Source organism: Sturnira hondurensis, unplaced genomic scaffold (assembly GCF_014824575.4).
Source record: "Sturnira hondurensis isolate 20B ecotype Veracruz unplaced genomic scaffold, ASM1482457v3 Scaffold0010128, whole genome shotgun sequence".
Lineage (NCBI taxonomy): Eukaryota > Metazoa > Chordata > Mammalia > Chiroptera > Phyllostomidae > Sturnira > Sturnira hondurensis.
Window position 1 is genome coordinate 11,363,643 of NW_028082759.1, and position 26,449 is coordinate 11,390,091.

The 26,449-nt window shown below is 38.3% G+C and overlaps 1 protein-coding gene across 1 annotated transcript in view; it reads left to right on the forward strand.

Moving 5' to 3' along the window:
- Positions 1-26,449, forward strand: part of LRBA (LPS responsive beige-like anchor protein) — a 522,692-nt gene that overhangs the window by 177,790 nt on the left and 318,453 nt on the right. The window contains exon 36 of the mRNA XM_037058420.1: positions 15,806-15,914. Within this exon, the coding sequence (XP_036914315.1) occupies positions 15,806-15,914 (109 nt within the window). The remainder of the gene's footprint in view (positions 1-15,805; positions 15,915-26,449) is intronic.

The following is a 26,449-nucleotide window of genomic DNA, read 5'->3' on the forward strand; positions in this document are numbered from 1 at the left end:
ATCTTAAAAGTCCTTTCTCCCTTCGATGAAGGTTTAGATTTTATATTTTTCCTTGTTATTTCTATTATTCTTAGTAGCTTCCTGAGCTTTAGTATCTTAATATCAGTGTTAATTTTGCTACTAGAAAAATATCCAGCTGCTAGGTAGCTGCCTTTCTCTTTGCCATCCTGCCTGCCCTCTACTCAACAAATGTGGGTTTTTAAAAAAGATTTTATTTATTTATTTATCTTTAGAGAGGGGAAGGGGAGGAAGAGAGGGAGGGAGAGAAATATCAATGTGTGGTTTTTCTTCACATGCCCCATACTAGGGACCTGGCCTGCAACCCAGGCGTGTGCCCTGACTAGGAATTGAACTAGCGATGTTTTGGTTCCCAGCCTGTGCTCAATCCACTGAGCTACACCAGCCAGGGCCCAACAGATGTTTTTTAAAGTATTTAAAACTCCCAGTGTTGGTGTAGACAGCTGTGGGCAAGGCAGGTTCCTCTATGAGCGTTACAAAATCTTGCAACTTTACCTGTTTGACTTCTGTGTTATAAAGAATAGTGCATTGGATAAACACTAATCATCCTGTAAATTTTATATGTTTAAGTAGTCCTATTTTTGTTCTTATATTCTGAAAAATCAGTGCCAGTTCTCTGTAAATCAAATTTTTATAGCTTAAAATGTCAAGGAATTCTATAGAATTGCCCATCTTTCTTTTTACATCATTCCTTAATGTTTCTTCTCAGTTATATTTTATTGACTAACCACAGTTTTACATTTTTGACGTTAAAATTCACAAGTAGTAGAATGGGAAACTTAGTTTAAAGGTATCTATTTGTTAAAAATTTTCAGATACAAATTTTTATCTTGAATTTTGCACTTTGTTAATTACATAAGTAATTATAAAATAACCTATAATTGTAGTGTTGGGTTTGGTTTACTAAAAATGGATTTTGAGAACATCCATAGCTTTCTAGGATTTTACTCTTAAATCTGCTATTTTGACTCTTCCCCTGACCCTTGAAAGCTGTAGAAAGGACAGGTTATCCTACATATTATAGGTTCCATTGCTTTAATTAATTACCCGTCAGGGATCGTTGGTATCTGCTCATTACCACAATAATTCAGACTTGTATCCAAATATGTAAATAGCCCTCATAAAAGACATAATGTTTCTAGTACTAATACACTTATCTGTCTCCTCAATATTCAACCTCTTAGGTTGCACTACTGCTTTCTGAGCATTCATTTAGTAGCTCTAGCATTTTCCTTCACTCTGAATATCATAGATCGCTAATAACTGTCTGGAGTAAGCGAGTAGACAAAGGAATGGAAGGGAAAGTGAAGGAGGAGAGGGAGAGAAACAGGGCATTTATTCTGACCCTCTTGGCCGTTATCTGGGTTATATTTTGGTAAAAGACAAAGGTATTTGTAGCATGTAAACAGCATGGCTAGGATATAGTTGTATATGAATGAACCGAAGATGAAATCTGAATTAAACTAGAGTATGTCTCTTGGGCACTGGAGAGTGTTTCTTAAAGAATCATGTGCTTTCTGGTTAATTTTTTAAAGTTATTTTTATAGTAAGGTAATGTACAGGAAAATGTTAATTAAATCTGATAAATGGTCGTTTGGATACGATGTAATTTTGGGGGTGGGGTAGGAAGTCATTGTTTCAAAGATTTAAGAGTTGACTTTCATCTCTCTTTATTCTTAACCTTCGATTGGGTTGATATTGAAGTTTATGTGGGTTACTTAGAGATACGTGCTATTCTTTCTTCTTGAAGATTAGACTATTTAATTAATGTTTAGTATTCAAGAGGACTAGCATTTTATCCCCTTAGTTATGATAAACATTTTTTTATTTTCTTTGTGTTTGGTTTTAACTCAATCTTTTCACTTTTAATTTTCTAGCTTGAGCTCAGTTTTCTATAGTGACTCCTCAATGTCTTGTTCTGACGTAAAACAACGGTGCTGCCCTTAAATTGTGCTTCTACTCCTTAAAAATTGTAGGTTTCAGTGCTTTAAGTGCAGGATTTCTTGTGTAACCTTTCTTAGCAAAGCCGAAGTAACTTTTGGGAAAAGGTAGTGTGGTTTCAGCCTGCCTGTAGAATATGCTCTCGTGTGTGTGTGTGTGTGTGTGTGTGTGTGTGTGTGTGTGTGTGTAGAACTTTGATAGCCTCACACATTTTTGAAAATGACAACAGCTTATATATAAGTGAAATACTTTACTATGTGGAATGAAAATGATTACTGAAAAAACAGAGTCAAATCAGGGATTGGAGAAAGAGGAAAGAAAGCTGAACTTCGAGAACAGTTAGCTGAAAACAAAAGGAAAGCCGAGTCTCTGTTCATTCAGGAAACATTTATGAACACCAGCTGGGTTTTGGGCTTTGGGGATTCACAAAAGGACAGGATAGTTCTCACTGTCACACAGGGTATTTGAATTGTCATAGACAGCAAAGAAGTAAAAGTTTATATTATGTTAGAAGGTGATAAATGCTATGAGAAAAACAGGAAGAGAAATCTCAGGAGATACAATGCCAGGCAGTGGATGTTGTAATTTAAATAAGGTGGTCACGGTGGGGGTCTAAAAGGATGAGTTCCTCTGAAATGCTGAGCAAATGCTACCAGTAGTGGAGAGAAAGGCAGTTACAGGAAACTAGAGGTGGTAGTAGACGTGTGACAGAGCAGTCCTAAGCTGGATCCAGTTTGGGGGCAAGCAGAGCCATTTCCCTCCATTTCTTTATTTTTTGGGTAAAACTATCCCATCTCCCTCTTTATATACACACATTCCCGAGAATAAATTCTTTCACAGCTCTCAGAATTTTTTCCTGTAGAACATACTAACTTGCAAGCACTAGCCTCACTGCGACTGAGTTGTTGTTTTACAACACGCAGCTAAGGGTTATTGTGCAAAGTAAGTGCAGGAGAAGAGTTTGATGTCACGCTGTGTGACATTTGTGTTAAATTTAAAGTTTATATAGAATTACTGAGCGCTTAATTTTCAGGAAGAAATAACTCTGTGGAATGTTAGCTGTTTCCATTCCAGTTGTGGTGAAATGTGCAGACACATTGAGGTCTCCCTGGTAAGGGACGTCAGCTTCCACAAGGAGTCAGTACCGCCTGGTCTAGTTCTAAACCGAGAGAGGTCCAGATTTGTTTTAAATGTGTGTGCGCCATCTGCCCTCCCGAGACCCGGGGCAGTGCACAGGTGGTGTGTTGTGAGGTTGTGCACCTGCAGCCTGTGTGATTTTGAGAGTCAGTGTCACCCCAATACATTCTGTAGAAAGAAAAACATAAATTTGTATGCAGCCTCCTAAAGATTTTTGAAAACTTTTAAATTACTCTTTATTTGGTTACTGGTCTTTGTCAGCCTTCAGGCTTGTGCTTTCTTTGGTGTTAGAGCCTTTGTGTCTGTCAGTCTAAGTTGTCACAGAGAGCTTTGCATCAGAAAGGAGCAGAAAGACACCAACTGAAGGATTTTTAGGATACTGAATTAAGGCATATGTATATTTTAGGGGAGGGAGCAAGAAAGACATCAGCAAGAGGCAGTTACATGGAGAGTTAGGTAATCTTCTGCAAAATAAGAGTAAATCAATATTAATAAATGGAGATACAGTGTGAGAGGTTAGGTTTCAGCAGTTATCATATTACTGAAGGAAGACTTGCAGAAACATTTTCCCCCCTCTCAGATTTGGCTTGTGACTGTTCTGTGCAGTTAATTCTAAAGAAATTACATTGTTAGAAGGATTGCCAATTCAGGAATGTTGCTTTCATATTCTGAGCTGTTTGGGTGCAGAAAGGTGGTAACTTCCCTTTCCCATCAGTGGTGAAGATGTTTAGTAGAGAAAATTTGACAGTTGCTGCTAATGGGGGTCACAGAAAGCCCAGGAAACAGCAGTAATATTGGAAAACTCTTGGTGAAGATGCGTGTGTGTGCTTACCCAAGGTCTAGACTAGTATAATCAGATGTGGACGATGGGCTGTAATGTAGTTATGGGAGGTGGTTGTCATCATTACTATTATTTATGGAGCCTCCAGCGTGAATCTTTTCCAGTTGGTCACTTGATAGGGCTGTTTGTTTCCGAAGGCTGACACAAGCATTTTTTTCTCCTCCTTGCACTGCAGATATAAATTATCCATAATTTTTCTTCTTAATATTAAAATATGTGAATTATTTTGTGTTCTGCGTTTAGAGATATAATTTAGTATAGAGTAAACCTAATATATGGAGACTGCTTATTATACTTAAAACTGTAGTTGGAAAGAATAGTTTGTACAACTGTTAGATAAATTGTAGTTATTAAATACTGATTAGGAATACTAAATAGGAAGTGTGTAGCCTGGGCCTTCTGAAATGCTGGATTTAGAAGCATTTTTATTTATTTTTTATTTTATTTTAAGATTTTATTTATTTATTTATTTTTAGAGGGGAAAGGAAGGAGAGAGAGAGAAATATCAATGTATGGTTGCCTCTCGTGAGTCCCCCACTAGGAACTGGCCTGCAACCCAGGCATGTGCCCTGACTGGGAATCAAACCGTGATTGTGTGGTTCCCAGGCCCATGCTCAATCCACTGAGCTACACCAGCCAGGGTAGAAGTGTTTTTAAATTGTAAAGAAAATAATTATACATGCTTCCTTTCCTCTTTGGAAGTATAATATTAAAAGCTTCATATATGCCCTAATCAAAGGTTATGATAATTCTTTTAAATGAGATTAGATAGTAATATTTTGTATTATGCAGTGAAAATATCTCAAACTTAAATTTCTGGTATAGTTATATATAGCTTAAAAGCTAGAGTTTTGCTTTGTATCATGTAAATTTAGATACTTGAGACTTTTACTTTCAAGCATTGCCACAAACTATCCATTTATCATATAATGACTGAGCCTACCCAGTGTCCTTAGGTGCTGTAGTGGATTAAAAAAGAAAAATAAGTAAAATGTAGCTTTTCTCAATGAGTTGTGGCCTGATAGGGAAAATAGAGAAATATGCCTAGCAGTCAAATATAATTCTTATGATACTGAATAAACACATAATACATGCTGTATATACCGTAAGCATTTGGTAAAGATTGACATAAAGTGAGGTCTTTGTAGTATAAAATTGCAGAATGGGAAAGCAGATTAAATTGGGTCTTAAGGAGATTAAAATGTTGGCTGTACGGACAGGACAGAAGAACAGCAGGGGTGGTTTGGGTGCTCATTTTCTGTCATTCATGTAGTGTTGCGTGTGCCCAGGTGCGGCTCTGGAGGATGTGGCTGCGAAGGAGACGCTACTGTCATGGAGAAGAGGACAAATGATAAACACGTTAATGAACAAATAAGATGATCCAGACAGTGATTCAGGTTTAGAAGAAAACAGCAGGATTCGATGAGAGTGAAGAGGGGGAAGCTTGTAGGGAGTCCATTGTAGAGTGTTCAGAGAAGTGTTGTGAAGTTGAATTGCTTTGAATGAAGAGAAGTTGTAGCCAGTTTGGGGTAGCTCACAACGTTTTAAGGCGAGGAGATAGAAAGAACAAAGGCCTCGAGGAGACAATAATTCTGGTATGTTATTGAACCCAATAAAAGGCCAGAGTGTCTGGAGCAAAATGAGTGCTGGAGAGAGTGAGGTTGGGAAATGTCAAAGGGATTCGGGTTTCAGATCACACTGGTCTCTGCAAGCTGTGGTGAGAGATTTGGATTTAATCTCGTTCAGTAAGGATACATTTCGGTTTTAAGCACAGGAGTGGGATGGTGTGACATACAGTTTTTTGTCTTGTTTGTATTTGTGGCATTTAACTAAGTTTATTTTCAAAATTTTAATTATTTTAAACTGTGGTGAAATCCGCAACCTGAACTATTTGAATGCGTATGGCCAAGTGGCATTAAGTGCATTCACGTTGTTTTGTGTTCTTCATCACCATCCATCTCTGGGACTCATTTCATCTTGGAAAACTGAAACTTAATACATATTAAATAATTGCCCATTCCTTACCCCCTCCCCCACCCCAGCCCTGGCAATTATCATTATACATCCCGTCTCTATGAATTTGACTGCTCCAGGTAGTTCACGTGAGTGGGATCGTGCAGTATTTGTCCTTTGGTGTCTGGCTGGCTTTTTTCACTCGGCATCGTGTCTTCAATTTTCATTCATATTGTCGCATACGTCAGAATTTCTGTCCTTTAAAGGCTGGATAGTATTCCATTGTGTGTGTGTATCACATTTTATTTATCCATTTATCCATCAGTGGACACGGGGTGGCGTTCACCTTTCGGTTGTTGTTAACTTACTGTGCTACTTGTCCCCACTTTCTGTTCTTTTGGAAATACACTCAGAGTGCAGTTCCTCAATCCTATGATCTGTATGTGATCCACATAAATAATTTTTTGAGGAACCCCTGTACGGTTTTGCTTATCAGCTGCACAATTCTACACTTCCACCAGTAGTGCCTAAGGGTTTCAGTTTCTCCATATTCCTGCCAACAGTAATTTTAGTTTATTTTTTTATAGTAGCCATTGTGATGGGTGTGAGGTGGGTTTGATGTGCATTTCCATGATTAATGACCTCGAGCATCTTTTCTATTGCTTATTAACCATTTGTATATCTCCTTTGGGGAAATATCTGTTCAGTACTTTGCTCAGTTTTAAATCAGGTTGTTTATTTTTTTGATGTTGAGTTGTAGTAGATCTTTGTATATTCTGGATATTAACCCCTCGTCAGTTATTTGCAAATATTTTCTCCCATTTCATGGCATGCATTTTTACTTTGTTGATTATATCCTTTGATGCACAGTTTTAAATTTTGATATACTGGTAGTCCAGTTTATCTGTGTTCTTTCATTTGCTGACTGTGCTCTTGGTGTCTTGCCAAATAAAAGTTACGAAGTAACTTTTGTGTTTTCTTCTGAGAGTTTTATAGTTATAGGCATTGCATTTACATCTTTAATTCATTTGACTTAATTTTTCTACACGGCGTAAGGTAAGGATCCAACTTCATTCTTTCCCATGTGGATTTCCAGTATTCCCAACCCTATGATTTAGAGTTTTTTGTTTGTTTGTTTGTTTTTAAGATCTTATTTATCTCTAGAGGGGAAGGGAGGGAGAGAAGGAGAGAAGATCAATGTGTGGTTGCCTCTCATGCATCCCCCACTGGGAACTTGCCTGCAACTCAGACATGCCCTGACTGGAAATCAAACCGCGATCCTCTGATTCACAGGCCCATGCTCAGTCCACTGAACTACACCAGCCAGGGCTATGATTTAGATTTGTAAAAGAATGAATAGTAGTAGAATTCATGTATGGGGAAGAATGGATGCAGATAAATCGATGTAGATACTACTGAAATATTTTAGGCGGGACATGAAGGTGAATTAGGCTCATCTCATAGCTGTAGTGATGGAGATCTGTAGACAGGTGTATGACACGTTGAAGAGTTAAAGCAGCAGAACTTGCCTTCTTGAATTGAATTTGGGAGTAAGGGAAAGATAAATCAAAGGTTAATTGTGGAGTTAATTTAAGTGGACTTAATTGCATTTGTAGACGTGATAAAAATGAGTTAGGGGTAGGGGAAGAGGTTATACTGATAGTAAGTAGGTAGAATCAAGAGTTCTCTTGGGAAATATTAAACGTCAAATGCCCATTGGGTATCCAAGTGAAAATTTTGGTTGGACAGTTGGCTGTGTGAGTTGAAAATGCAGAGAACCAAGAGTAGGGTCAGAGTAACAGGAATCAGCAATCATGGGTGAGAGTTGCAGGTCATAGGATCGATTCTACAATCCAGATAAAGGAAGGGACACAGAATTGGCTCTGGGATGACAACATTTAAAGGTAAGGAATGCAGAACAGGAGGCAGTAGGAAAGGAGACTGTGGAGAAGCAGCCCCTGTGTAGGAGGAAATCCAGGCAAATTTTATTTCCTGTTGAAGAAGCTAAGAGAAGGAACTGTATGGTTGTTATCACAATTACCCGCTGTTTGCATGTAGTCTTAGCCTCTTATATTAGATTGTAAACTCCCTGTGGATAGTTTTATGCATCTTGGTATTCCTCACATATAGGAGTCTAGAATTGCTTGGCATGGGCTCATGTTAAAATTTATTTTCCTTAAAAGCACTGCTGGGGCCTCCAGCAGTGATCAGGCACTGTTCTGTGGTCTGGGGATATGAGGATAAATTACACAAGGTTGATGCAATCTGAAATGGAAGACAGATTTGTAAACACACAATTGACATGGTGTCATACAGAATGATACAATGTAGCAAGTACCACAAAAAAGGCACATGCACCTTGGTAGGAGATTAGTTCTGTGGAGGGAAACAGATGTAGGATCAGAACAGATTTTATTTAGTTGACTTTTGAGTTTTGCTTTGAAGGATAAATAAGATAGGCGAGATGGAATTAGAAATGAGGTCATTTCTGGCTAAGAGACTAGTAGAAACAGATGCAAAGAGGTGCAAGAGTAGAGTGTAATGTTTTGGAAAACAGTCTTAGAGTATAAAAGAGTAGCAAGAAGGAGCCTGGTTTCTAAGGTGCCCGCATTGTTCACTCTCTCTTCTGTAGATCATGGGGATGTAGTTAACTTGTTTGAAAGTCTGCAGTCTAAGATTTTCATTTTGGAAAAATGACCCTGTGGAGCACTGGCTAGACTGATATGACTATTAGAAAGAAGTTTGATTGGAGGCTGTTGTAGTCATTGAAGCCATGATGCTGAGTGCGTACGGGGAGCTGGAAACTATACAAACAGCTTTTAGACTATTACAGAGGTGGAGTGGACAGCACTCAGTCTATTAGATGTTGAAGAAGTTAGATCAAATATGACTCATTTGTAGCTTCCGTAACTGGATAATAGCAATGATTTTATTAGTCAGGTCGAGAAGGAAAAATGAATGATCTCTGAATGAGGGACCAGTTTAATAAATTATGGTACATTCCCGCCACAGAAAGCCTCTGTGTGATAATGGTATGGCAGTAAGTAAAATGAACAGCTTTGTCCGCTGTGACTCATTCATACTATACCAATGCATTAATACGCGTGTTAAAAGTATTTTACGTACACATACATAAGTACACATATACATAATTGTGTGTATGTACATATGTACACAGATACCATATATGTTGCTGTAAGTTTAGAAAAATGTAGAGATAGGAACATAAAGTGTTAGTGGTGGTGGCTTATTTTGAAAAATAAAATGGGGGTTGGTAGCTTTCGGTTATTGCTTTATTATTAAAATACTGCATGATTTTTTTTACAGTATGTTCCTTTTATACTGAAGCACTAGAGAAAAGAATAAAACATCAAGACAGTATTATTTGTCTGTTGATTGATTGATCTTTATAGTAAATGTATGTCTTGAAAATTAAATGGTAGGACAGGGTGCTTGGCTCTGTTCAAAATACAACACATTTTTTCCCTTCATAACTTTGTTCAAAGTATTGTCTGCAGTGACCTTCCCTCTTCTATTTTTTTTCATTGAGGAGCTAGCTCATGGTGATCTTTGTTTCTAGAGAAGTATGGATGGCACATGTATTTTTATGTTGTAGTTAAACTTGTATTACACATCTAATGGTGCATAACGTGTTACCACAAACGTGGAAGCTTAAAAAAGCACACATTTACTGTCTTGCAGTGCCTGTGTGTCAGGTGTCTGGCATAGTTCAGCTGGATCCTCTACTTAGACTTTCACAAGTCTGCAATGAAGGCCTTGGCCAAACTGTGTTTCTTTCCTGAGCTTGGAGTCCTCTTCTCATTTCACGTGGTTGTTGGCAGAATTCAGTTCCTTTCACTTGCAGGGCTGAGGTTCCCATTTTCTTGTTGGCTGTCACCAGGGTTTGATCTCAGCTCCTAGAGGCTGTCCTTAGCTCCTTGTCATGTGGCTGTCTCACAACGTGGCAGCTTACTTTTTCAAGGCTGGCAGAAGAATCTCTTCGGTCTGCTAAGGCAGAGCCTTATAATGTGTCATCTTTGCTGTGCCAAAGTAACCTAATTAAGGAATGACTGTCTCTTTGCCTTTGCTATACCAGGTCTGTCCGGAAAAAGTCCAACCGTTGGTAATATAATGAGAATGGTTTGTACAACGGCAATGTAACCTAGCAGCCAAGGGAAGTGGACTGGAATGCACATGTGTGAACAGTGACATCTTTACTGTATTAGTCAGTGGGGGAGGTAGTTACTCTTGAGGGAGCATGTGTACTGTGTGGCCATTGTATTAAAAATGACTGAGCGAGTAGAGCAACAAATCTGCATGAAGTTGTGTGTTAAGCTTGAATATTCCTATACAGAAACTATTCAGATGATTCAGAAGGCCACAGCTATGGGCACCTGGTGACTGGTAGCTTCATCATGACAATGTCCACTCATGCATCATGTCTGTTGCAGTTTTTTGGCAAAACATCAAGTCATCTAGGTGACTCAGCCCCACTACAGCTCAGATTGGCTGTCCTGCGACTTCTGGCTTTTCCCAAAAGTAGAATCACCTTTGAAAGGGAAGAGATTTCAGGCTGTCAGTGAGATTCAGGGCACCCAGTCTCATCGACGATAGTACAGGGCAGCTGATGGTGATCGGGAAAACTGCATGAGGTCCAAGGTGTCCACATTGAAAGGGACTGAGGTGTCATTGTCCTGTGTGCGATGTCTCTTGTATCTTCAGTAATACCTTTGTTTTTCATATTGCGTGGCTGGATACCTTCTGGGCAGACTTTGTATGTTCTATTCCTGGAAGCAAGTCCCAGATTCTGCCCTGGTCAAACTCAGTGGGGTAGAATATCCAAGATCTTGCCTTATTGGATGTCACCTTGTAGTGTGTCCACCATAGCATTTGTGTTAATGTTTAAAGCTGGACAGGACCTCATAGTAATCTCTTACTCCCCAACTACACTGTAAGGAAAGCTCATCTCTAGTGTTTAGTCTTGTCTTTATAGTAACATAGTAGCTGTTTAACAGGTATTTGACAAATGTCCAAAAGACAGAGGGAATTGTGGAGAAAGATGTTAAACTATTCAAAAGACTTTTTAAGTTATAATGTGGATGAAATGATTAAGGTTTGATTTTTAGGACATTGCCTGTGCAATAGAGGGCATGAATTCAGTCTGGAAATGTCACAGAGGAAATACAATATTTGCTGATTGATTAGGAGCCTGGAGGAAGCTGGTAGAGAAGAGGGAGGAGACTAGAATAACGTTGAGGTTGGTTGTTTGGGGACTGGGAAAATGGTGTGCCATTGACTAATCAATTCAATTAATGTTCGAGTACTGTGAGGCAGTATATTGATGTTAAATTCACGATGTGGTTTTTGGTCTCCAGAGAGAAACTAAGAAGCACACACCAGTATTTCACATCTGCACTTGTGAAAACCCTCGCCTTCTCTATCTGTCGACTCATAGGAAGTTATTCATTACCATTTTTAAAATTGCACTAGGGATTGTTTTTATCTGTGATGCCTGCATGTGTACTGTTTAATAGCCTTTGAAAAATACCCTGATGATGTAACCCAAAATCATAGGTGAGACATTGCATTGTCTGGTAGACAGGAGGCATTTGGAAAGTAGGGGCCATCTCAGAATCCCTTTGCACAGTGCTCTGTTTTCTTATTTTCTTCTAGGTTACTTCTGCGGTGTCACAGAACCTATTTTGTATGATTTCCTTTGAAATTCATTACAGATTTCTTAGTGACCCCACATTTTGCCTGTTCTTCTATACATTCTATGTTTACCTGAAAGGAATTTTACTTTTCATTTAGTGGGTGTGGTATTATACATGTATATATGTCAATGAGATCGAGTTTGTGTCACATTGTTAAAAATATATTCTGTAGCTTTCTATTTTTAATACCTGGTCAGAAGCCATATTCTTACGAACATGCAAATGTAAAAATGTCAGAATTCTGAATATCTGTATCTCTGGTTCATCCATTTCACTTGAAGTGCTTATCTATTTCTAACTTTGCTTCTGGGAGCCAGTTTTGTTTGTGTTAATAACAGTGCAGTAGTCCCTCTCTGTCCATGGTTTTGCTTCCCATCATTTCAGTTACCCATGGTCAACCATGGTCCAAAAGTAACTGGAAAATTCCAGACACATACAATTCATAAGTTTAAATTGTGTGTCATTATGAGTAGTGTGATGAAATCTTCCATGGCCTGCTTTGTCCCACCCTTGTGAATCATCCCTTTGTCAGGCGTAATGTCAACCAAAGGTTGTCACCACCAATTCAGTGCCAACAGGAGTTCCCAATTTGGGGTGCAGTCAAGGGGAGAGACTTTATTCAGTGCGAACAGCTCAGTTGTGAAGCAGCTCAGCTGTGGAATAGCTTGCTTGTGGTTTCAGCGCAGTTGTGGAACAGAATGGCCGTGAGAGAGCTCATGACTGATAGAGCTCAATTATTGTACCGCGTGACTGTGGAGCAGCCTGGGCCAGGTGACTCCCCTGTCACAGCTGTGCTCTGGCAACACAGTTCTGCTGGGCTCCAGTGTGGCAGCTCTATTGAGACAAAGGGAGGCTGCTTTAAAAAATTACTAATTATGCTATTACAGTTGTCCCATTTTTTGTCTCCCCTTTGTTCCTCTCTGCCTTGCATACCCCCTCCCACCCGTCCATGGGTTATGCATATAAGATTTTTGGCTTCTCCATTTCCTGTACTATTCTTAACCGCCCTCCCCCCCTCCCCCGTCTATTTTGTACCTACCAATTATACGTGTTATTCCCTGTACCTTTTCCCCCATTCCTGCTGATAACTCTCTGTGTGATCTCCATTTCTATGATTCTGTTCCTGTTCTACTTGTTTGCTCATTTAGTTTTTTTTTTTAGGTTCACTTGTTGATAGTTGTAGTTTGTTGTCCTTGTACTCTTCATGTTTTTTATCATCTTTTTCTTAGATAAGTCCCTTTAACATTTCATAAAATAAGGGCTTGGTGATGATGAACTTGTTTAACTTGACCTTATCTGGAAAGCACTTTATCTTTCTTTCCATTCTAAATGATAGCTTTGCTAGGTAGAGTAATCTTGGATGTAGGTCCTTGCCTTTCATGACTTTGAATACTTCTTTCTAACCCCTTCTTGCCTCTAAGTTTTCTTTTGAGAAATCAGCTGACAGTGTTATGGGAACTCCTTTGTAGGTAATTCTCTCCTTTCCTCTTGCTGCTTTTGAAATTATCTCCTTCTGTTTAATCTTGGGTAATGCAATTATGATGTGCCTTGGTGTGTTCCTCCTTGGGTCCACCTTCTTTGGGACTCTCTGAGCTTTCTGCACTTCCTAGAAGTCTATTTATTTCCTTTGCCAGATTAGGGAAGTTCTCCTTCATTATTTTTTCAAATAAGTTTTCAATTTCTTGCTCTTCCTCTTCTCCTTCTTATACTCCTATGATTTGGGCATTGGAATGTTTAAAGTTGTCCCAGAGGTTCCTGTGCCTCTCCTCATCTTTTTGAATTCTTGTTTCTTCATTCTGTTGTGGTTGAATGTTATTTTCTTCCTTCTGTTCCAAATCATTGATTTGAGTCCAGGTTTCCTTCCTATCACTGTTCCCTGTACATTTTCTTTTATTTCACTTTGCATAACTTTCACTTTTTCCTCTCTTTTGGGACCATACTCAGCCATTTCTATGAGCACCCTGATTACCAGTGTTTTGAACTGTGTGTCTTTTGAAGAGAACTTTTTCTCAGTTGTGTCCAAATATTGCTCTTTTCTAATTATCTCTAAATTGTTTACTCTGTTTACACCACATACATATGTTAGAGTTTTTTACCATGTCTTATGTCTATTAAGTGTTTTGTCAGATTTTCGTCATTTTTTTTACTGTACTTCTGTATAGTTGTCACTGACCCCTCTTTCAGTTAGGTGGTTCTTCAGTTGAATTTCATAAGCTTGTAAATCTATTACTAATTTCATGTTTGTTTTGTTCAGTATAGTTTCAAATCTTTACTGGAATTCTTTTTTATGGAATCTGTTTTTGATTATAACTACATTAATTACAGTGTTCATATATGAAACTTTACTGTCTTGATTTTCTGTGAGTTGGCTTCTGTTTGGTTTTTATTCATTTGCTGTTATATCTTAATTTGCGATTGGATGTTGGAAAGTGTTTTTAAAATTACAAGGGTAAATGTAAGTCTCTGGATGATGATCTCTTTCTTTTGGGAGGATTTCCTGTTGATTTTTGATTAGTAGTCAGACTAGGTGCTGATTATGTTAATTGAGGACCGAGCTGATTGAGTCCAAACTGCAGCTTTAAAAACCTTTGTGAGTGTGTCCGACTTTCCTTTTGCTTAGTCCTAGCATGCAACCCCTATGAGGTCTAGTGAAAATCTGGGCATTTACTGTGTCCCTTGTGCATTGATTTCTGGGTTCTTTTCTCCTGACCTTGTGAAAGTCTGACTTTTTTTTTTAGGTGTTTTTATTTAGCTAGTTAAACCGAGTATAAATCACCATAATGTTGTTTGAGGGTTTGTTTTAGTAGTATATTTGAGGCCTGGTCTATTTGTTCTTTCATAAGGTGTGTCTGGGTTGCTTCTCTAAGCCTGGGTAATCTACTTGGACCCGTATACCTTGGCAGGTTATTAAATTCAATTGTTTTGTCCCTGGCTCTGTAAGACTGAACACAGTTCTGCTTAGCTTCTCTCTTCCCACCTGTGAGTAACAAATGCTTCAGTAGGAAAAGTTGGGCATATTTCCTTCTCTAAGATCTTGGCTCCTTAAATCTTGGCTGCCTTGGAAACTCTACAATGTCTTTTAAAAGATGAAACATAGCTCTGGCTGGTGTGGCTTACTGGATTGAGCGCTGGCCTGTGAACCGAAAGGGTGGTCATTGGTTTGATAGTGAGGGCACATGCCTGGGTTGCAGGCCAGGTCCCCAGTAGGGGCGCTCTAGATGCAACCATACAGTGATGTTTCTTTCCCTTTCTTTCTCCCCGCTTCCCCTCTCTTAAAAAAAAGATTGAAACGTAAATTTAATTAAACATTTTCAGTTGCTTTTGTTGCATAGCTAGTTTCATAAAAGCTAATCTTCTCTTGCAAGAAAGATACCTTTTTGCTATTCTGTTCTTTACTTGTTTAGTGTGAAGTAATGGTACTTTGGGTTTGATGTCAGAGTAGAGAGGAAATATTCGTCCCTTCCCAAGCACAGTAGATGATCATATATGGTGTATGTATGTAGATAGAGAGGTCTCTCCAGAAGTTTCCAGCCATGTAATATGAAAAATAGAGACATTATGGAAGAAGATACAAGACACATTGTGCACAGGACAAAGATGCCTCAGTTCCCTGCAGAGTAGGCACCTTGGAACCTCACACAGATTTCCCATTCACCATCAGCTGCCCCATCATACTTTCCTGAATCTCATGGATAGTTTGAGATCTCTCCCCTTCAAAGGTGATTTTAGTTTTGGGAAAAGGCAGAAGTCTCAGGGTGCCCAGTCTGGGCTGTAGTGGGGCTGAGTCACCTGGGTATTTGATGCTTTGACAAAAAGCTCTTCAAGAGTTGTCATGTATGAGCGGGCCTGTTGTTGTGATGAAGCCGCCAGTCAGCAGTTGCCTGTAGCTTTAACCCTCCACATCATCCGAATAGTTTCTGTGGAGCAATGTTCAAGCTTAACACAAAACTTGATGCAGATTTGTTGCTCTGCTGTCTCAGTCATTTTGAATCTTACAGCCACACAGTACACATGCTCGTTCAGTGCCCCCCACTGACTAGTGCAGTGAAGTCATCACTGTTCACACATGCACATTCCAGTCCACACTCCTTGACTACCAGGTTACATCAATGTTGTGCAAACTGTTCTTGTTATATTAACAACGGCTGGACTTTTTTCTGACAGACCTCATATTTACTGGATAATATTCATCTCTTTGTAGGTTGCTGAGCCAAACAATGAAGGACCATCTGGTAAGAGTAGCGAATGAAGCTGAATTTATCCTGAACCGGCAGCGAGCGGAGGATATTCACAGGCACGCAGAATTTGAGGTGGGTTAAAGTGTGGTTGTGCGAGGAAGTCACCGCTCTGTGGGTGGAATGGCAGTGCTCTGTGAGCACGCACGCCGTCCAGAATTGCAGACTGACTTTGCAGGAGAGCCTGGGAAGACGGTGCAAGTCTCCGTAGCCCTCTACTCCAGTTCCTCTGCATGTTACTTGCATCAGCTCCTGTGTTTGTGACCTGATCCTAACCATGGGGGCTGGATATTGAATCTGATAGTTTTGCAATAAAGTAAGTTGGTGAAGGACTTTTGCCCCTTTCAGCAAGAAGACAGAGCTAGTTAACTGGAAAGAAAAACCCCTGTACAAGAGGTAAGATCTTCTAGGTTTCTAGAGAGAAGCTGAACCCAGGCATGATGTTCCTTTACCCTGTGATTTTAGAGAACTCTCATCTCTGTAGCAGAGGAACTGGGGGAACGTGGAACTGGTTTCTTGGGTCCTCACAGGGGGCCAAGTGATGGACCTCTCCTGGCACTGTTGCTTATTTCAGCAGTGGTACCTGAGCATGCAGAACAAATGTAATTCATAGAGGAAGCTAAAGGTCTTGTAGCTTTGTGAATTAGCAAATTTCAAACTGAAGGTAACCTAGAAGATTCGATAAGAATATTTGCTATGAATTAGAAAAAAATAAAGAGCACCATAATGGGTACTTTCTTACATGTTAGGAGCAGATAATTCAAATGTTGCTGGTATTTTCTGGAACATTAAAATAAAGAAAGATGAAAACTTCCCCCCTTGCATTTTATACAGTCATCATAACATGAAAATGGTACTGGAAAAATCAAGCTCTGAAAGATCAATCACTTAAGAATATGAGTACAAAATTCTAAAACTTTAACCAACATACTCCAACAATGTAATTAAAGAATTGTACACTGTGACCACTTAGAATTTATTAATGGAATTCAACATTGATTTAATATTAAGATTTCTACATTGAAAGTAAATTATACCAAAACAAATCAAAATAGAAACAGTATGTGACGATATCAATGAATGTAGGAAAGAAGTATATAATTTCAGCAACCAGCCTCAATAAAACTGAGAAAAAAAAGTAAAAAAATAATTTAAATATGATCCAGACTGTTTACTAAAAATCATTTTAAATGGTTGAGGCCATTTCTATTAATATTAGGAAAAAACGTTATCTGTTGTCATTATTTAACTCTACTTTGACGTTCTTGTAAGTACAAGATAATAGAAATTCTATAAAAGAAAATACAATGTTACATTTTGATAATGCTATGATCTAGCAAAGTGATTTTCAACATTTTCATCTCATGGCACACATAAACTAATCACTAAAATTCTGTGGCACATCAAAAAATATGTTTTTTGCTTGTCCGAGAAAAATCAAGATTTTATTTTGATTCATTCACATTGGATGGATATTGTTGTGTTGGCTGTTTTTGTTTTTGTTTTTTAATTTGACAATCTAAGGGAAAAAGAGGTCAATGTCTCTGACTCAGTAGTTAGGTACTGCATGTTTTAAAAATTCTCTTGGTACACAACTTGAAGATTGCTGATCTATGAAATTCTAAGACATTTTTAACATTTTTCTACTGGAATTAATAGGGACTTCGGTAAGATTACTGGATACATGATAAATATGGAAAAATTAACAGCTTTTCTTTTGACTAGCAAGCAGTAGCTAGGTAAAAATAGAAACAGAAATAGTCTGTTTATAGTTAAGACAAAAACATTTGGGGTCAAATTCTATAAGAAATGCACAGGTAGTATTTGGAACAAAATTATAAAATCTTATTAATACAAAACCAAATTTATATTACTGGAAAATCGTTCCATGCCGGGCAGTGTATTTTGTTCATTCGGTATGTGTCTGTGTGTGAGAGAGGAAAGGAGGGGTGAGGGGCGGAGAGGGAGGAGAGAGAGGGAGAGAGTAAGAGGAAGAGAGGGAGGGAGAGAATGAGAATGAATCAGTCTTGTTCTGACATAATTTCAGACTTACAGGAAAGTTATAAGAGAAATGCAAAACTTCTTGATCACCATTCTCCTAGATTCTGTGATCTTACTGTCACCTTCTATCCCTCTTTTTTGGTTATTTTTCTGAACTTGAGAGTAAGTTGAAGTCTTAATACCCTTTTGTCTCTAATTATTTTAGTGAGAATTTCCTGTTTTAATCTTGTACAATTATCAAATCAGAATATTAAAATGGATGCAATGCTATTACTTAATCTACTGAGCTTATTCATATTTCCCAGTTGTCTCTATAGTGTTCTTTGTCTTCAAGAAGAGAAAATTTTAATGTCACAGAAATATTCTACTATTTACATTTAATACAATAGCATTAGTATACCATTCTATTAGAATAACAGTGGAGTAAATTGAAATTTAATTATCCCTTTCAGAAATATAATATCTGAAAATAAATGCTTTAATATAGCCCTAAGGCTGTAGTACTTGCCTTTGCAGATAAACAATACTAATGAAAATACTAGCGTAAAGACAGCATATACAAAAAAAGTTTTCCAGGTGGAGTAAGAATATAGGATGAAAGATCATGTAGTAAATAGTTCAGGAAAATAGTTAGAAAATTTTAAAAAGGGAGCCGAGGCATATTGTGAGAAATTTATAACCAAAAATTGAAAAGAAGAAAAATACTTTTAAAACACTGTCTTATGCAAGAGATTGAAGTGCTTTGAACCAGGCAGTTCATGTGTTTGTTGTGCGGTTGAGGCACGATGGCGACTACAGCAGCTAATATCGTTTGAGTGCTTGTGTTCTGCTAGGAACTGTTACGGAGTTTGTATGTGCTTTAACTAATTCAATCCTGACAATAAACCTCTGAGGTAGCCCTGTTTCTGCATCTCATTTTATAAGTGAGGAAACAGCATAAGGAGGAAATAGCCCAGAGTTACAACTAGAATTCAGATCTAGGCAGTTTATCTCTTAATTTCTAATCTATGCTTTTGATTCACATTCATTAGATTTTTATAAAGTGCATGGATAGGGTTTATTTCTGGCATACAGTAGCTTTATTTTGAGCTACTTAATTTTATGCTTTATCTACTACAGTTTTTCGTGTTATTCTTTACCTTGCTTTGAGATTTATAGATATTGTGATATTATAAGGTATGGTAATAAAATGCCCAAGTAAAAACAAGTTTTTCCAAAACTTTTATTGTTAACCTAAATTTTTAGTGGACAAAACAGATTTGTTCAACTGTTCTGCATGGTAATCACTTTTAAGAGACCAAACATGTATTTTTAATTTGCTAGTCTTATTTTGAAAGAAAAGATCATTTCCTTTGTTTATGCCACAAAGCCCAATTGATTGAAGCATTTTCATGTTTAATATATTTTTAACTATATTGCTCTTAAATCTTAAATAATGTTCTACACAGGATGAGGCATATATTCTCCTAGACAGCTTATATTCTAAAGGTTATCTATATTCAGCCTTGAATTTATGCTGTGAATTCTTTAATAATATATCTGAATTCTGTCTGAACTCTACTGCTAGCTACTTCCTCAGGAAAAGAGGAGATGTCACGTATTTAACATGCCATTTGGGGTTGTGAAGTGGCCGACTTGTTTCATTTATTATCAAGGGGTTGATGCCATTGTAGAGCTGAAGTGCACAGCTCTGGAGTTCATTGTGTGATTATCTTTGGAGTGGGATATCCTTGACTTCTTCTGCTTGTGATTTATGTAGGGGTTCCTTGGGTGTCATGACATCATTGATTAGGTGTACATCCTAACCTTATTTTTTAATCTTATAGCTGCAAACAGGATGTTTATTAAAAAATTATGTTGTCTATGACATTGGACCCCGTCTCGTAAATGTGGTGTACACAATTCATGGCAATCTGTTTGTTATGATATTTGTCTGTCAAACTAGTTTATTTAAACTAATGTGATATATCTGTAAAACATATGATCAAGATTATCACACAGTAATTTAAATTTTAAAGTGGCTAATTTTATGTGAATTTCACTTTGACATTATTATTTTCTTTTAAGATTTTATTTATTTATCTTTAGAAGGGAAGGGAAGGAGAGGAGGAGAGAAATATCAGTGTATGGTTGCCTCTTGTGAGTCCCCTGCTGGGAACTGGCCTGCAACCCAGGCATATACCCTGACTGGGAATTGAACCAGGATCGTGTGGTTTGCAGGCCCGTGCTCAATCCACTGGGCTGCACCAGCCAGGGCTGACATTATTTTTAAAAATATCTTTGAGTTTATGAATGTGGTGAGTATATTGAGTATTGCAAAAAGACTTAAAATACTTTGTTTTACCTGAACTAGTAGATACTATAATCCTGTTGGATTAGAAAATGAGAAGAATAGCCATGTTGGAGGAAAAATTGAGAATAGTTTATAACACATTGAGGGTTTGACTTTGGGGTACTGTAGATAGACATATTTGGTAGCAATTTGGTAGTATAGATTCAATGCCTAGATAAGCTATATCTTGATATGAGTTATATTTTGATTATAATTAGCTGATAGGTAGCTGTGATTATAGTGTTACTGTGCTTGAGTATGTGGAGAAGAATACGTGTATGTGGAGAAGAATAATATTACTAAGCTGTCTTAACCATGGGGTGTTACTGGACTCTGCCAAGTATTCAGTTGGACTAATTTATTTAACCTTCCATTTATACACTTAGACTTTATTAGGTGTTTAGTAACTCCCTGTCATCCTACTAAGTTTCTCTGGAAGGCCTGGATTTCTATAACCCAAGTAAATTAATGTGTACTCCCATCACCCCCAAAGAAAACGAAATGCTCCACTCTACTCATATTGCCATGTGAAGCCCTTAACCCATGTTTGTCTCAAAAGTAGATCTCATCAGCCCTCCTGGCATGGCTCAGTGGCTTGGGCATCCCGCAGAGTGAAAGGTCATGGCTGGATTCTGGTCAGGGCCCATGCCTGGCTTGCAGGTCAGGTCCCTAGTTGTGGGGCATTTGCGGGGCAACCAACTTGCACATGGATGTTTTTCTCCGTCTTCCTCCCTCTTTTCCCCTCGCACCGAAAATAAATAACATCTTTAAAAAGAGTAGATCTCATCAGCTTGCAGTGAATACTGAATCTACCACAAAACTAATCAATGTATATTGGGTTTTCTTCTGTCCCATTAGATAGCGGCCTATCTGATTGGTTGGTTTTTAGAGCCCTTCCCCCCTCTCACTTCTCAAGACTCTGCTTATTTGTCTTACCTTTCATGAATCAGTCTTCCTTTACTAGTGGGAAGGCACGGGAACAGGTCACAATATTTGTTATCGTTGAGCAAGTGAAAAACAGACTCAGAACCTTCTTTTGATTCCACTCTCCTGCCTCTTATTTTTCTATCACTCTAGTAGTCAGTCTTTAAATTAGTTTCCCACACTCATGCATTCTCTCCCTTCCCTCTGAGTCTCCTTAGGGCACTTTGGCTTCATGGCAGTCAGACTTCTAACCCACTCCCCCCGTGAAACTTCTTGAGATCACAAGTGACCTCAGTATAACCAAGCCAGTGTTCATCTGTTTTTGTTTTCATTTTAATAAATGTCACCTTACTATCTAATGCTGTTGACTGCCCTTTCCTGTCTTGACTTTTATTGGAATCCTATTTTCTCTTTACTAATCACCTCGCTGTTCCTTTTCTGGTGTCTTCTTATCACATATGCACAGTGCCTGGTGCATTGCCTTACACATAGTAGGTGCTCAGTAAATAATGGTTTAGTAAATGAATGCTAATTAGTCTACACATTTGGGTTATTTTTCTGATTCAAAGTGGGAATGCTAGTTCTCTATGGAAGTAGAAGGGGTTAAGTTAAGTGAGAAAGGCCATGGAGGAACTATTTTCTACCCTATGACCAGGAAGGGTAATAGTTTACAATATTATTTCAAATTGCCATCCATGAGGGGTGCTCTCAAATTACAGATTTCAGTTCCCCAATCCAAAAAGTGCTGATTGTGCTTGAAACAGAGGAATAGGCAGTTTAAATGATAAAATACCGTTCAGAACACTTTACATTAAAAAATTGCCAGGAGCATTGTTGGCTGCAATGTTTGAACTGCTCTCTGGTGTTTAAGGGTAACCAGAATTTGAAGCCGTGTCAGCAGGGTCAGAGAAGGAACATGGAGCTAGACGGCGTGTTCTGACTTTAGGTGCCACTGTTTATCGGTTGGAAAGTCTTAGGGAAAACTTAGTGAACCTCCCTTAGTCTTAGTTTCCCTTCTGTAAGTGCATATAATTAATTAAAGATGTATTAAAGATCTTAATTAAAGATGTATTGTGGGAAGTAAAATTCTATAATGTATGTTAAAACACATCTTAAACTGTATTAGTGATTGTTATTGTTCTTTTTGTGGCCAGCGTAACCAAGTCAGCGTCTTCATTTGAGAAATTTAATCTGAATTAAAGCTTTTCAGAGCAATGGTGTGTTCCTTAGTTATTTACATTTAAGTTAGTCTTATGTTTTGAGTAATTTTAGTGTTTTGTAGATGGTAACTTAAATTGAGAAACACAGGATTTCTCATACTCCTGCTCTTTATTTTTAGTTAGTTTATTTTTCCTTCATTTCTGTTTTAAACAGCTTGTTTAGAGTACAGATAGGCAATACATTTTCTTATCAGACCTTTTATTTAAGTTATTCATAGATCCTTTTTTTGAAAATGAATTTTCTAGTATTGTATTTTCTAAAATATATTTTACTAAAGGTTATTGAAGGATTAAATAGTTGAAATAGTATTTGTGAGATGATTATAAATAGCTGATTAATAGCTTTTTTTCTTGATCTCAGACTTTTAGATAGAATGATATAAAGAAATCGAAACAGGGCAGATTACCAATGCTGCTATATGCTAATAATTGTTTTCTAATGAAGTGTTTTTATTTAAATGATGGGAGCCATTTCAGATGACTCTATAATTGTAGTTCATATATTCATCTCATGATTTCTTCCATCAAAGCATGAAGAAGTGAATTACTGAAAAGATAAAAGTATATTTGTTTGCTTTCTGTCAGAGTTCATATCCACAGCCAACCTTGATAGAAGACCAGAATGATTTAGACAAGTTTGCTTTGGAGATTCATAACATATGCTTGCTGGACAGAATTGAGTTATCTCTGCTCTGGAGGGTAAGTTATTGGAGCAGGAGCTGACAGAGATGAAGATAACTGAGGGAAATTCAATTACCTTTTAGTGTTTTCTTTCTAATAGGGTTCTTAATGTGAAAAAGATCCTCAGATGTTGCGCCTGTGTTACTTGTGAGATCTGCCCTGATACCTGTTTCCAGAATACCGTGAACTTTCAGTTCCAGGCCTTCATTAGTATGAAATGGGCAGCTTAATGCTAAGAGTGGTTTTGATCAAAAGGTCTTATTTTTGCTTGATGTCATTGGCCATCTTTTAATTATTGACCACCCTCTGTGGTTTTCTTTTAACAGGGTGTATGTTATTTTAATATATTGGGAGTTATTTTTGTCTCCCTTTTGAACAATCTTTCTGGAAGTATGTTTTAGCTTTTCAGTGTTGATATACTTATATTCCTCTAATTATCATATATTGAAGCTGGGTAGCCTTGATAAGTGCTGGTGGAATTCCTAAGCTTCCATTTTTACTTTGCTTTTTCATTCTGTCAAGCTTTTTGTTAGCATAATCAGTTGTCATTTCTGAAGAGATGGTTGATTAGTAGATCTTGAGTCATCATAGCACAGTATTAGAATGGAAATTGTCATGCCAGTTTGGTATTTTCTTGTGAACATTATGGTTTTGGATATCCTTCTTAACCTCTTTTTATGTATTTCTCCATTTATAGGACAGGGACAGTGAAATGGTAAGCCTGACAATGTAATATTTTTTAAGTAATGAAGTTCTTTTTTTAAAGATTTTATTTATTTATCTTTTGAGCGGAAGGGAAGGAGAGAAATATCAATGTATGGTTGCCTCCCGTGAGTCCCCTACTGGGAACTGGCCTGCAACCCAGGCATGTGCCCTGACTGGGAATCGAACTACGATCCTGTGGTTCGCAGGCCCGTGCTCAATCCACTGAGCTACACCCGCCAGGGCTTGACAATATAATTTTAAAAATCGTACCTTTTCTGTCACGATTACTTTCTTTGCCTTAGGGAAAAATGATGATACATAATCATCAAAGTGATAAAATGCCAGCATCATTAACTAAAGGAGTATTCTAGTACTTTTTAATGTCCAGATCACGCTAGTTTGAGTGCCAGTCAATGAGACCACATGGTTACCATGGTGCAGTTAAGCATAGTTCTGACCGTCCTGACAGATAACCTTGTACATTAATTAATCTTGGCTCTTTTACTGGCTGTGTGAGCTAAGACAGCACTGTGTCTTACGTACTGTTGAGTTAGCTCGAGGTCCTGGTGACTGTATGACTGAGGGATGTGCACACTGTCCTGTCCTTGGCAGCCCTGCGTGACTCCTGCAGACTCAAGCCGGTGGCTTCTTGGGTGGAGTCAGTCCATCCCATGGCTGGCCCTCCTCGCTTCCTGCTGCCTTCTGTGTTCCCCAGCATTACTGTCTTTTCCAAAGAACCCTGCCTTCCCAAAATGTGCCTGAACTAGGGCCGCTTTATTTTGGTCTTAAAAAAAATTTTTATTTGGGGCCTTTTTCAGACATCGTTTGCTCTAGGACCCACTTGATTGTTTTTCTGACATTGCGAGGGATCTGTAGAGCCTTCCTCCCACACTATATTTCAAATGAATCAGTTTTTTTCAGCCTTCCTCACCTTCCTGCTTTCACATTTGTACATGGGAGTTGGAAATATGAGTGTGTGATTTTGGTCTCTCAGGGTGCATCTTTGCTCTCGATGATCTTCCCTAATTCTCCCTTCGCTGGCCTTTGGAATCTCACCCTTCTCTTGATTTCTTGGCTGCAGTCTCCATTGGAACTGACCAAGCAAGGTAAGGAACATCTCTAACAGTTTAAGCATCTTCATTGTCTGTGTTATAGTTGTTTATGTCTTCTCTCGTGACTTTTGTCTTCTTGATGATCAGATACAATCCTGCTTTGGCATTTCATTCTTTCACTTTCAGCAAAATTCATTTCAAGTAATTGTTAACTTTCTGCTGATAAGATGGTGTCATCTGTATAACTAAGTTACTGATATTTCTTCTGTCGGTTTTTACTCTTCCTTCCTTCGAGTCCAGCCTAGTTTTTCATATGTTAAGGTTTTTGGGGTTTTTTATTTGTACAAATTAAATAAGGAGATAAAATGCACCTTTGCCCGACATCTTTGCCTGTAGGGAAATTATTCTGTCTCTCCCTGTTCTGTCCTGAGAGTGGCTGGCTTCCTGTTTACAATAAAGGTTATGTATCAGGACCCTTAAGTGCTGAGGCACGCCCATTTCTTTCAGAGTAGCCCATAGCTTTTCATGATTGACACAGTCAGAGGCTTTATTGTGTTCTATAAAACATAGATTAACCTTCTGAAACTCTTTGAAGCTCTCCAGTATCCACACATGTGCACAGTTAGGTCTCCGGCGTCTTTCCTCCTCTTCCGTATCCAGCTTGAACAGCTGGCATTTCTTGCTTCATGAAACATAGAAGCTTTCCTTCCATCACCTTGAGTATCACTTTACGTGACATTCCCTCCATTGCCTTATCCTAAAATCATGGTAATAACGGTGCCTGGCTACAGTGATTTTGTGAAGAGTCAGTGGATTTGACAAAGTGCCTGCTGCTGTGACTCCATGTTGTATTCAACAGTGCAGCGGTTATTGTTTACAGAACTGTGTAGGTAGTCACTGTCAACATCCAAAGAATGCTTGTGTCCCACAGTTCATCTGGGAGTCTCTGCTCTTCTGTAGGACTTTGATCCAGACCTCGGCTGTGTCAGAGCTCAGGAAGCTGCGTCTTACTATCATACAGGTGGTGTTTTCAACAATGGTAGAGGGCATGACAATGCCGAAAAGGAAAACAAAGCTCAGTACTGGATATTGCATCTCCTGGAATTCATAGGTCATGATTCTGCCTGGGAGGTTTTCACTTGACCCTTTCTTGACCTCTTTTCGTGTAGCCCCTGTCCCGTTGCCATGTTGCAGGGGCTAGTTCAGCTCCCCTACGGAGAGTTTCTTTAAACTCTCATGCTTGTTATAGTCCAGGCCCACCTGCCTCCAGTCTTATGAGGAAAGAGTATTGGTTCTTTTGTAGTTCAAGGTTTGCCTCTCAGGTTGAATGACAATGGGACCCCTTGAATTCCTGAAGGGAAGCTCCCACCCTGGTCCACCCATATTATGTTCTTGTATGTATTCTACACCTGGATTATACTCCTTAGTGTATTTCCAGTATCTGGTGTATTCATCTGGAATGCACTATTTTTAGAGATTCTTCCAGAATGTGTTTTAACTCACCTCACTTTCTGTTCAGCTTTTTGATAATGGTCAGATTAAAAGCTGGACTCATAGCATTTTTTGTTTTCAGTCTTTATGGGTACCTTTTGAACAGACCATTTACATGCCTATACAGGGTGCATGTATATGATATACAGAAGTATGATAATTTTTAGAGTTGTGAAACTACAAGAGCTATCATTGTTGGGGGAA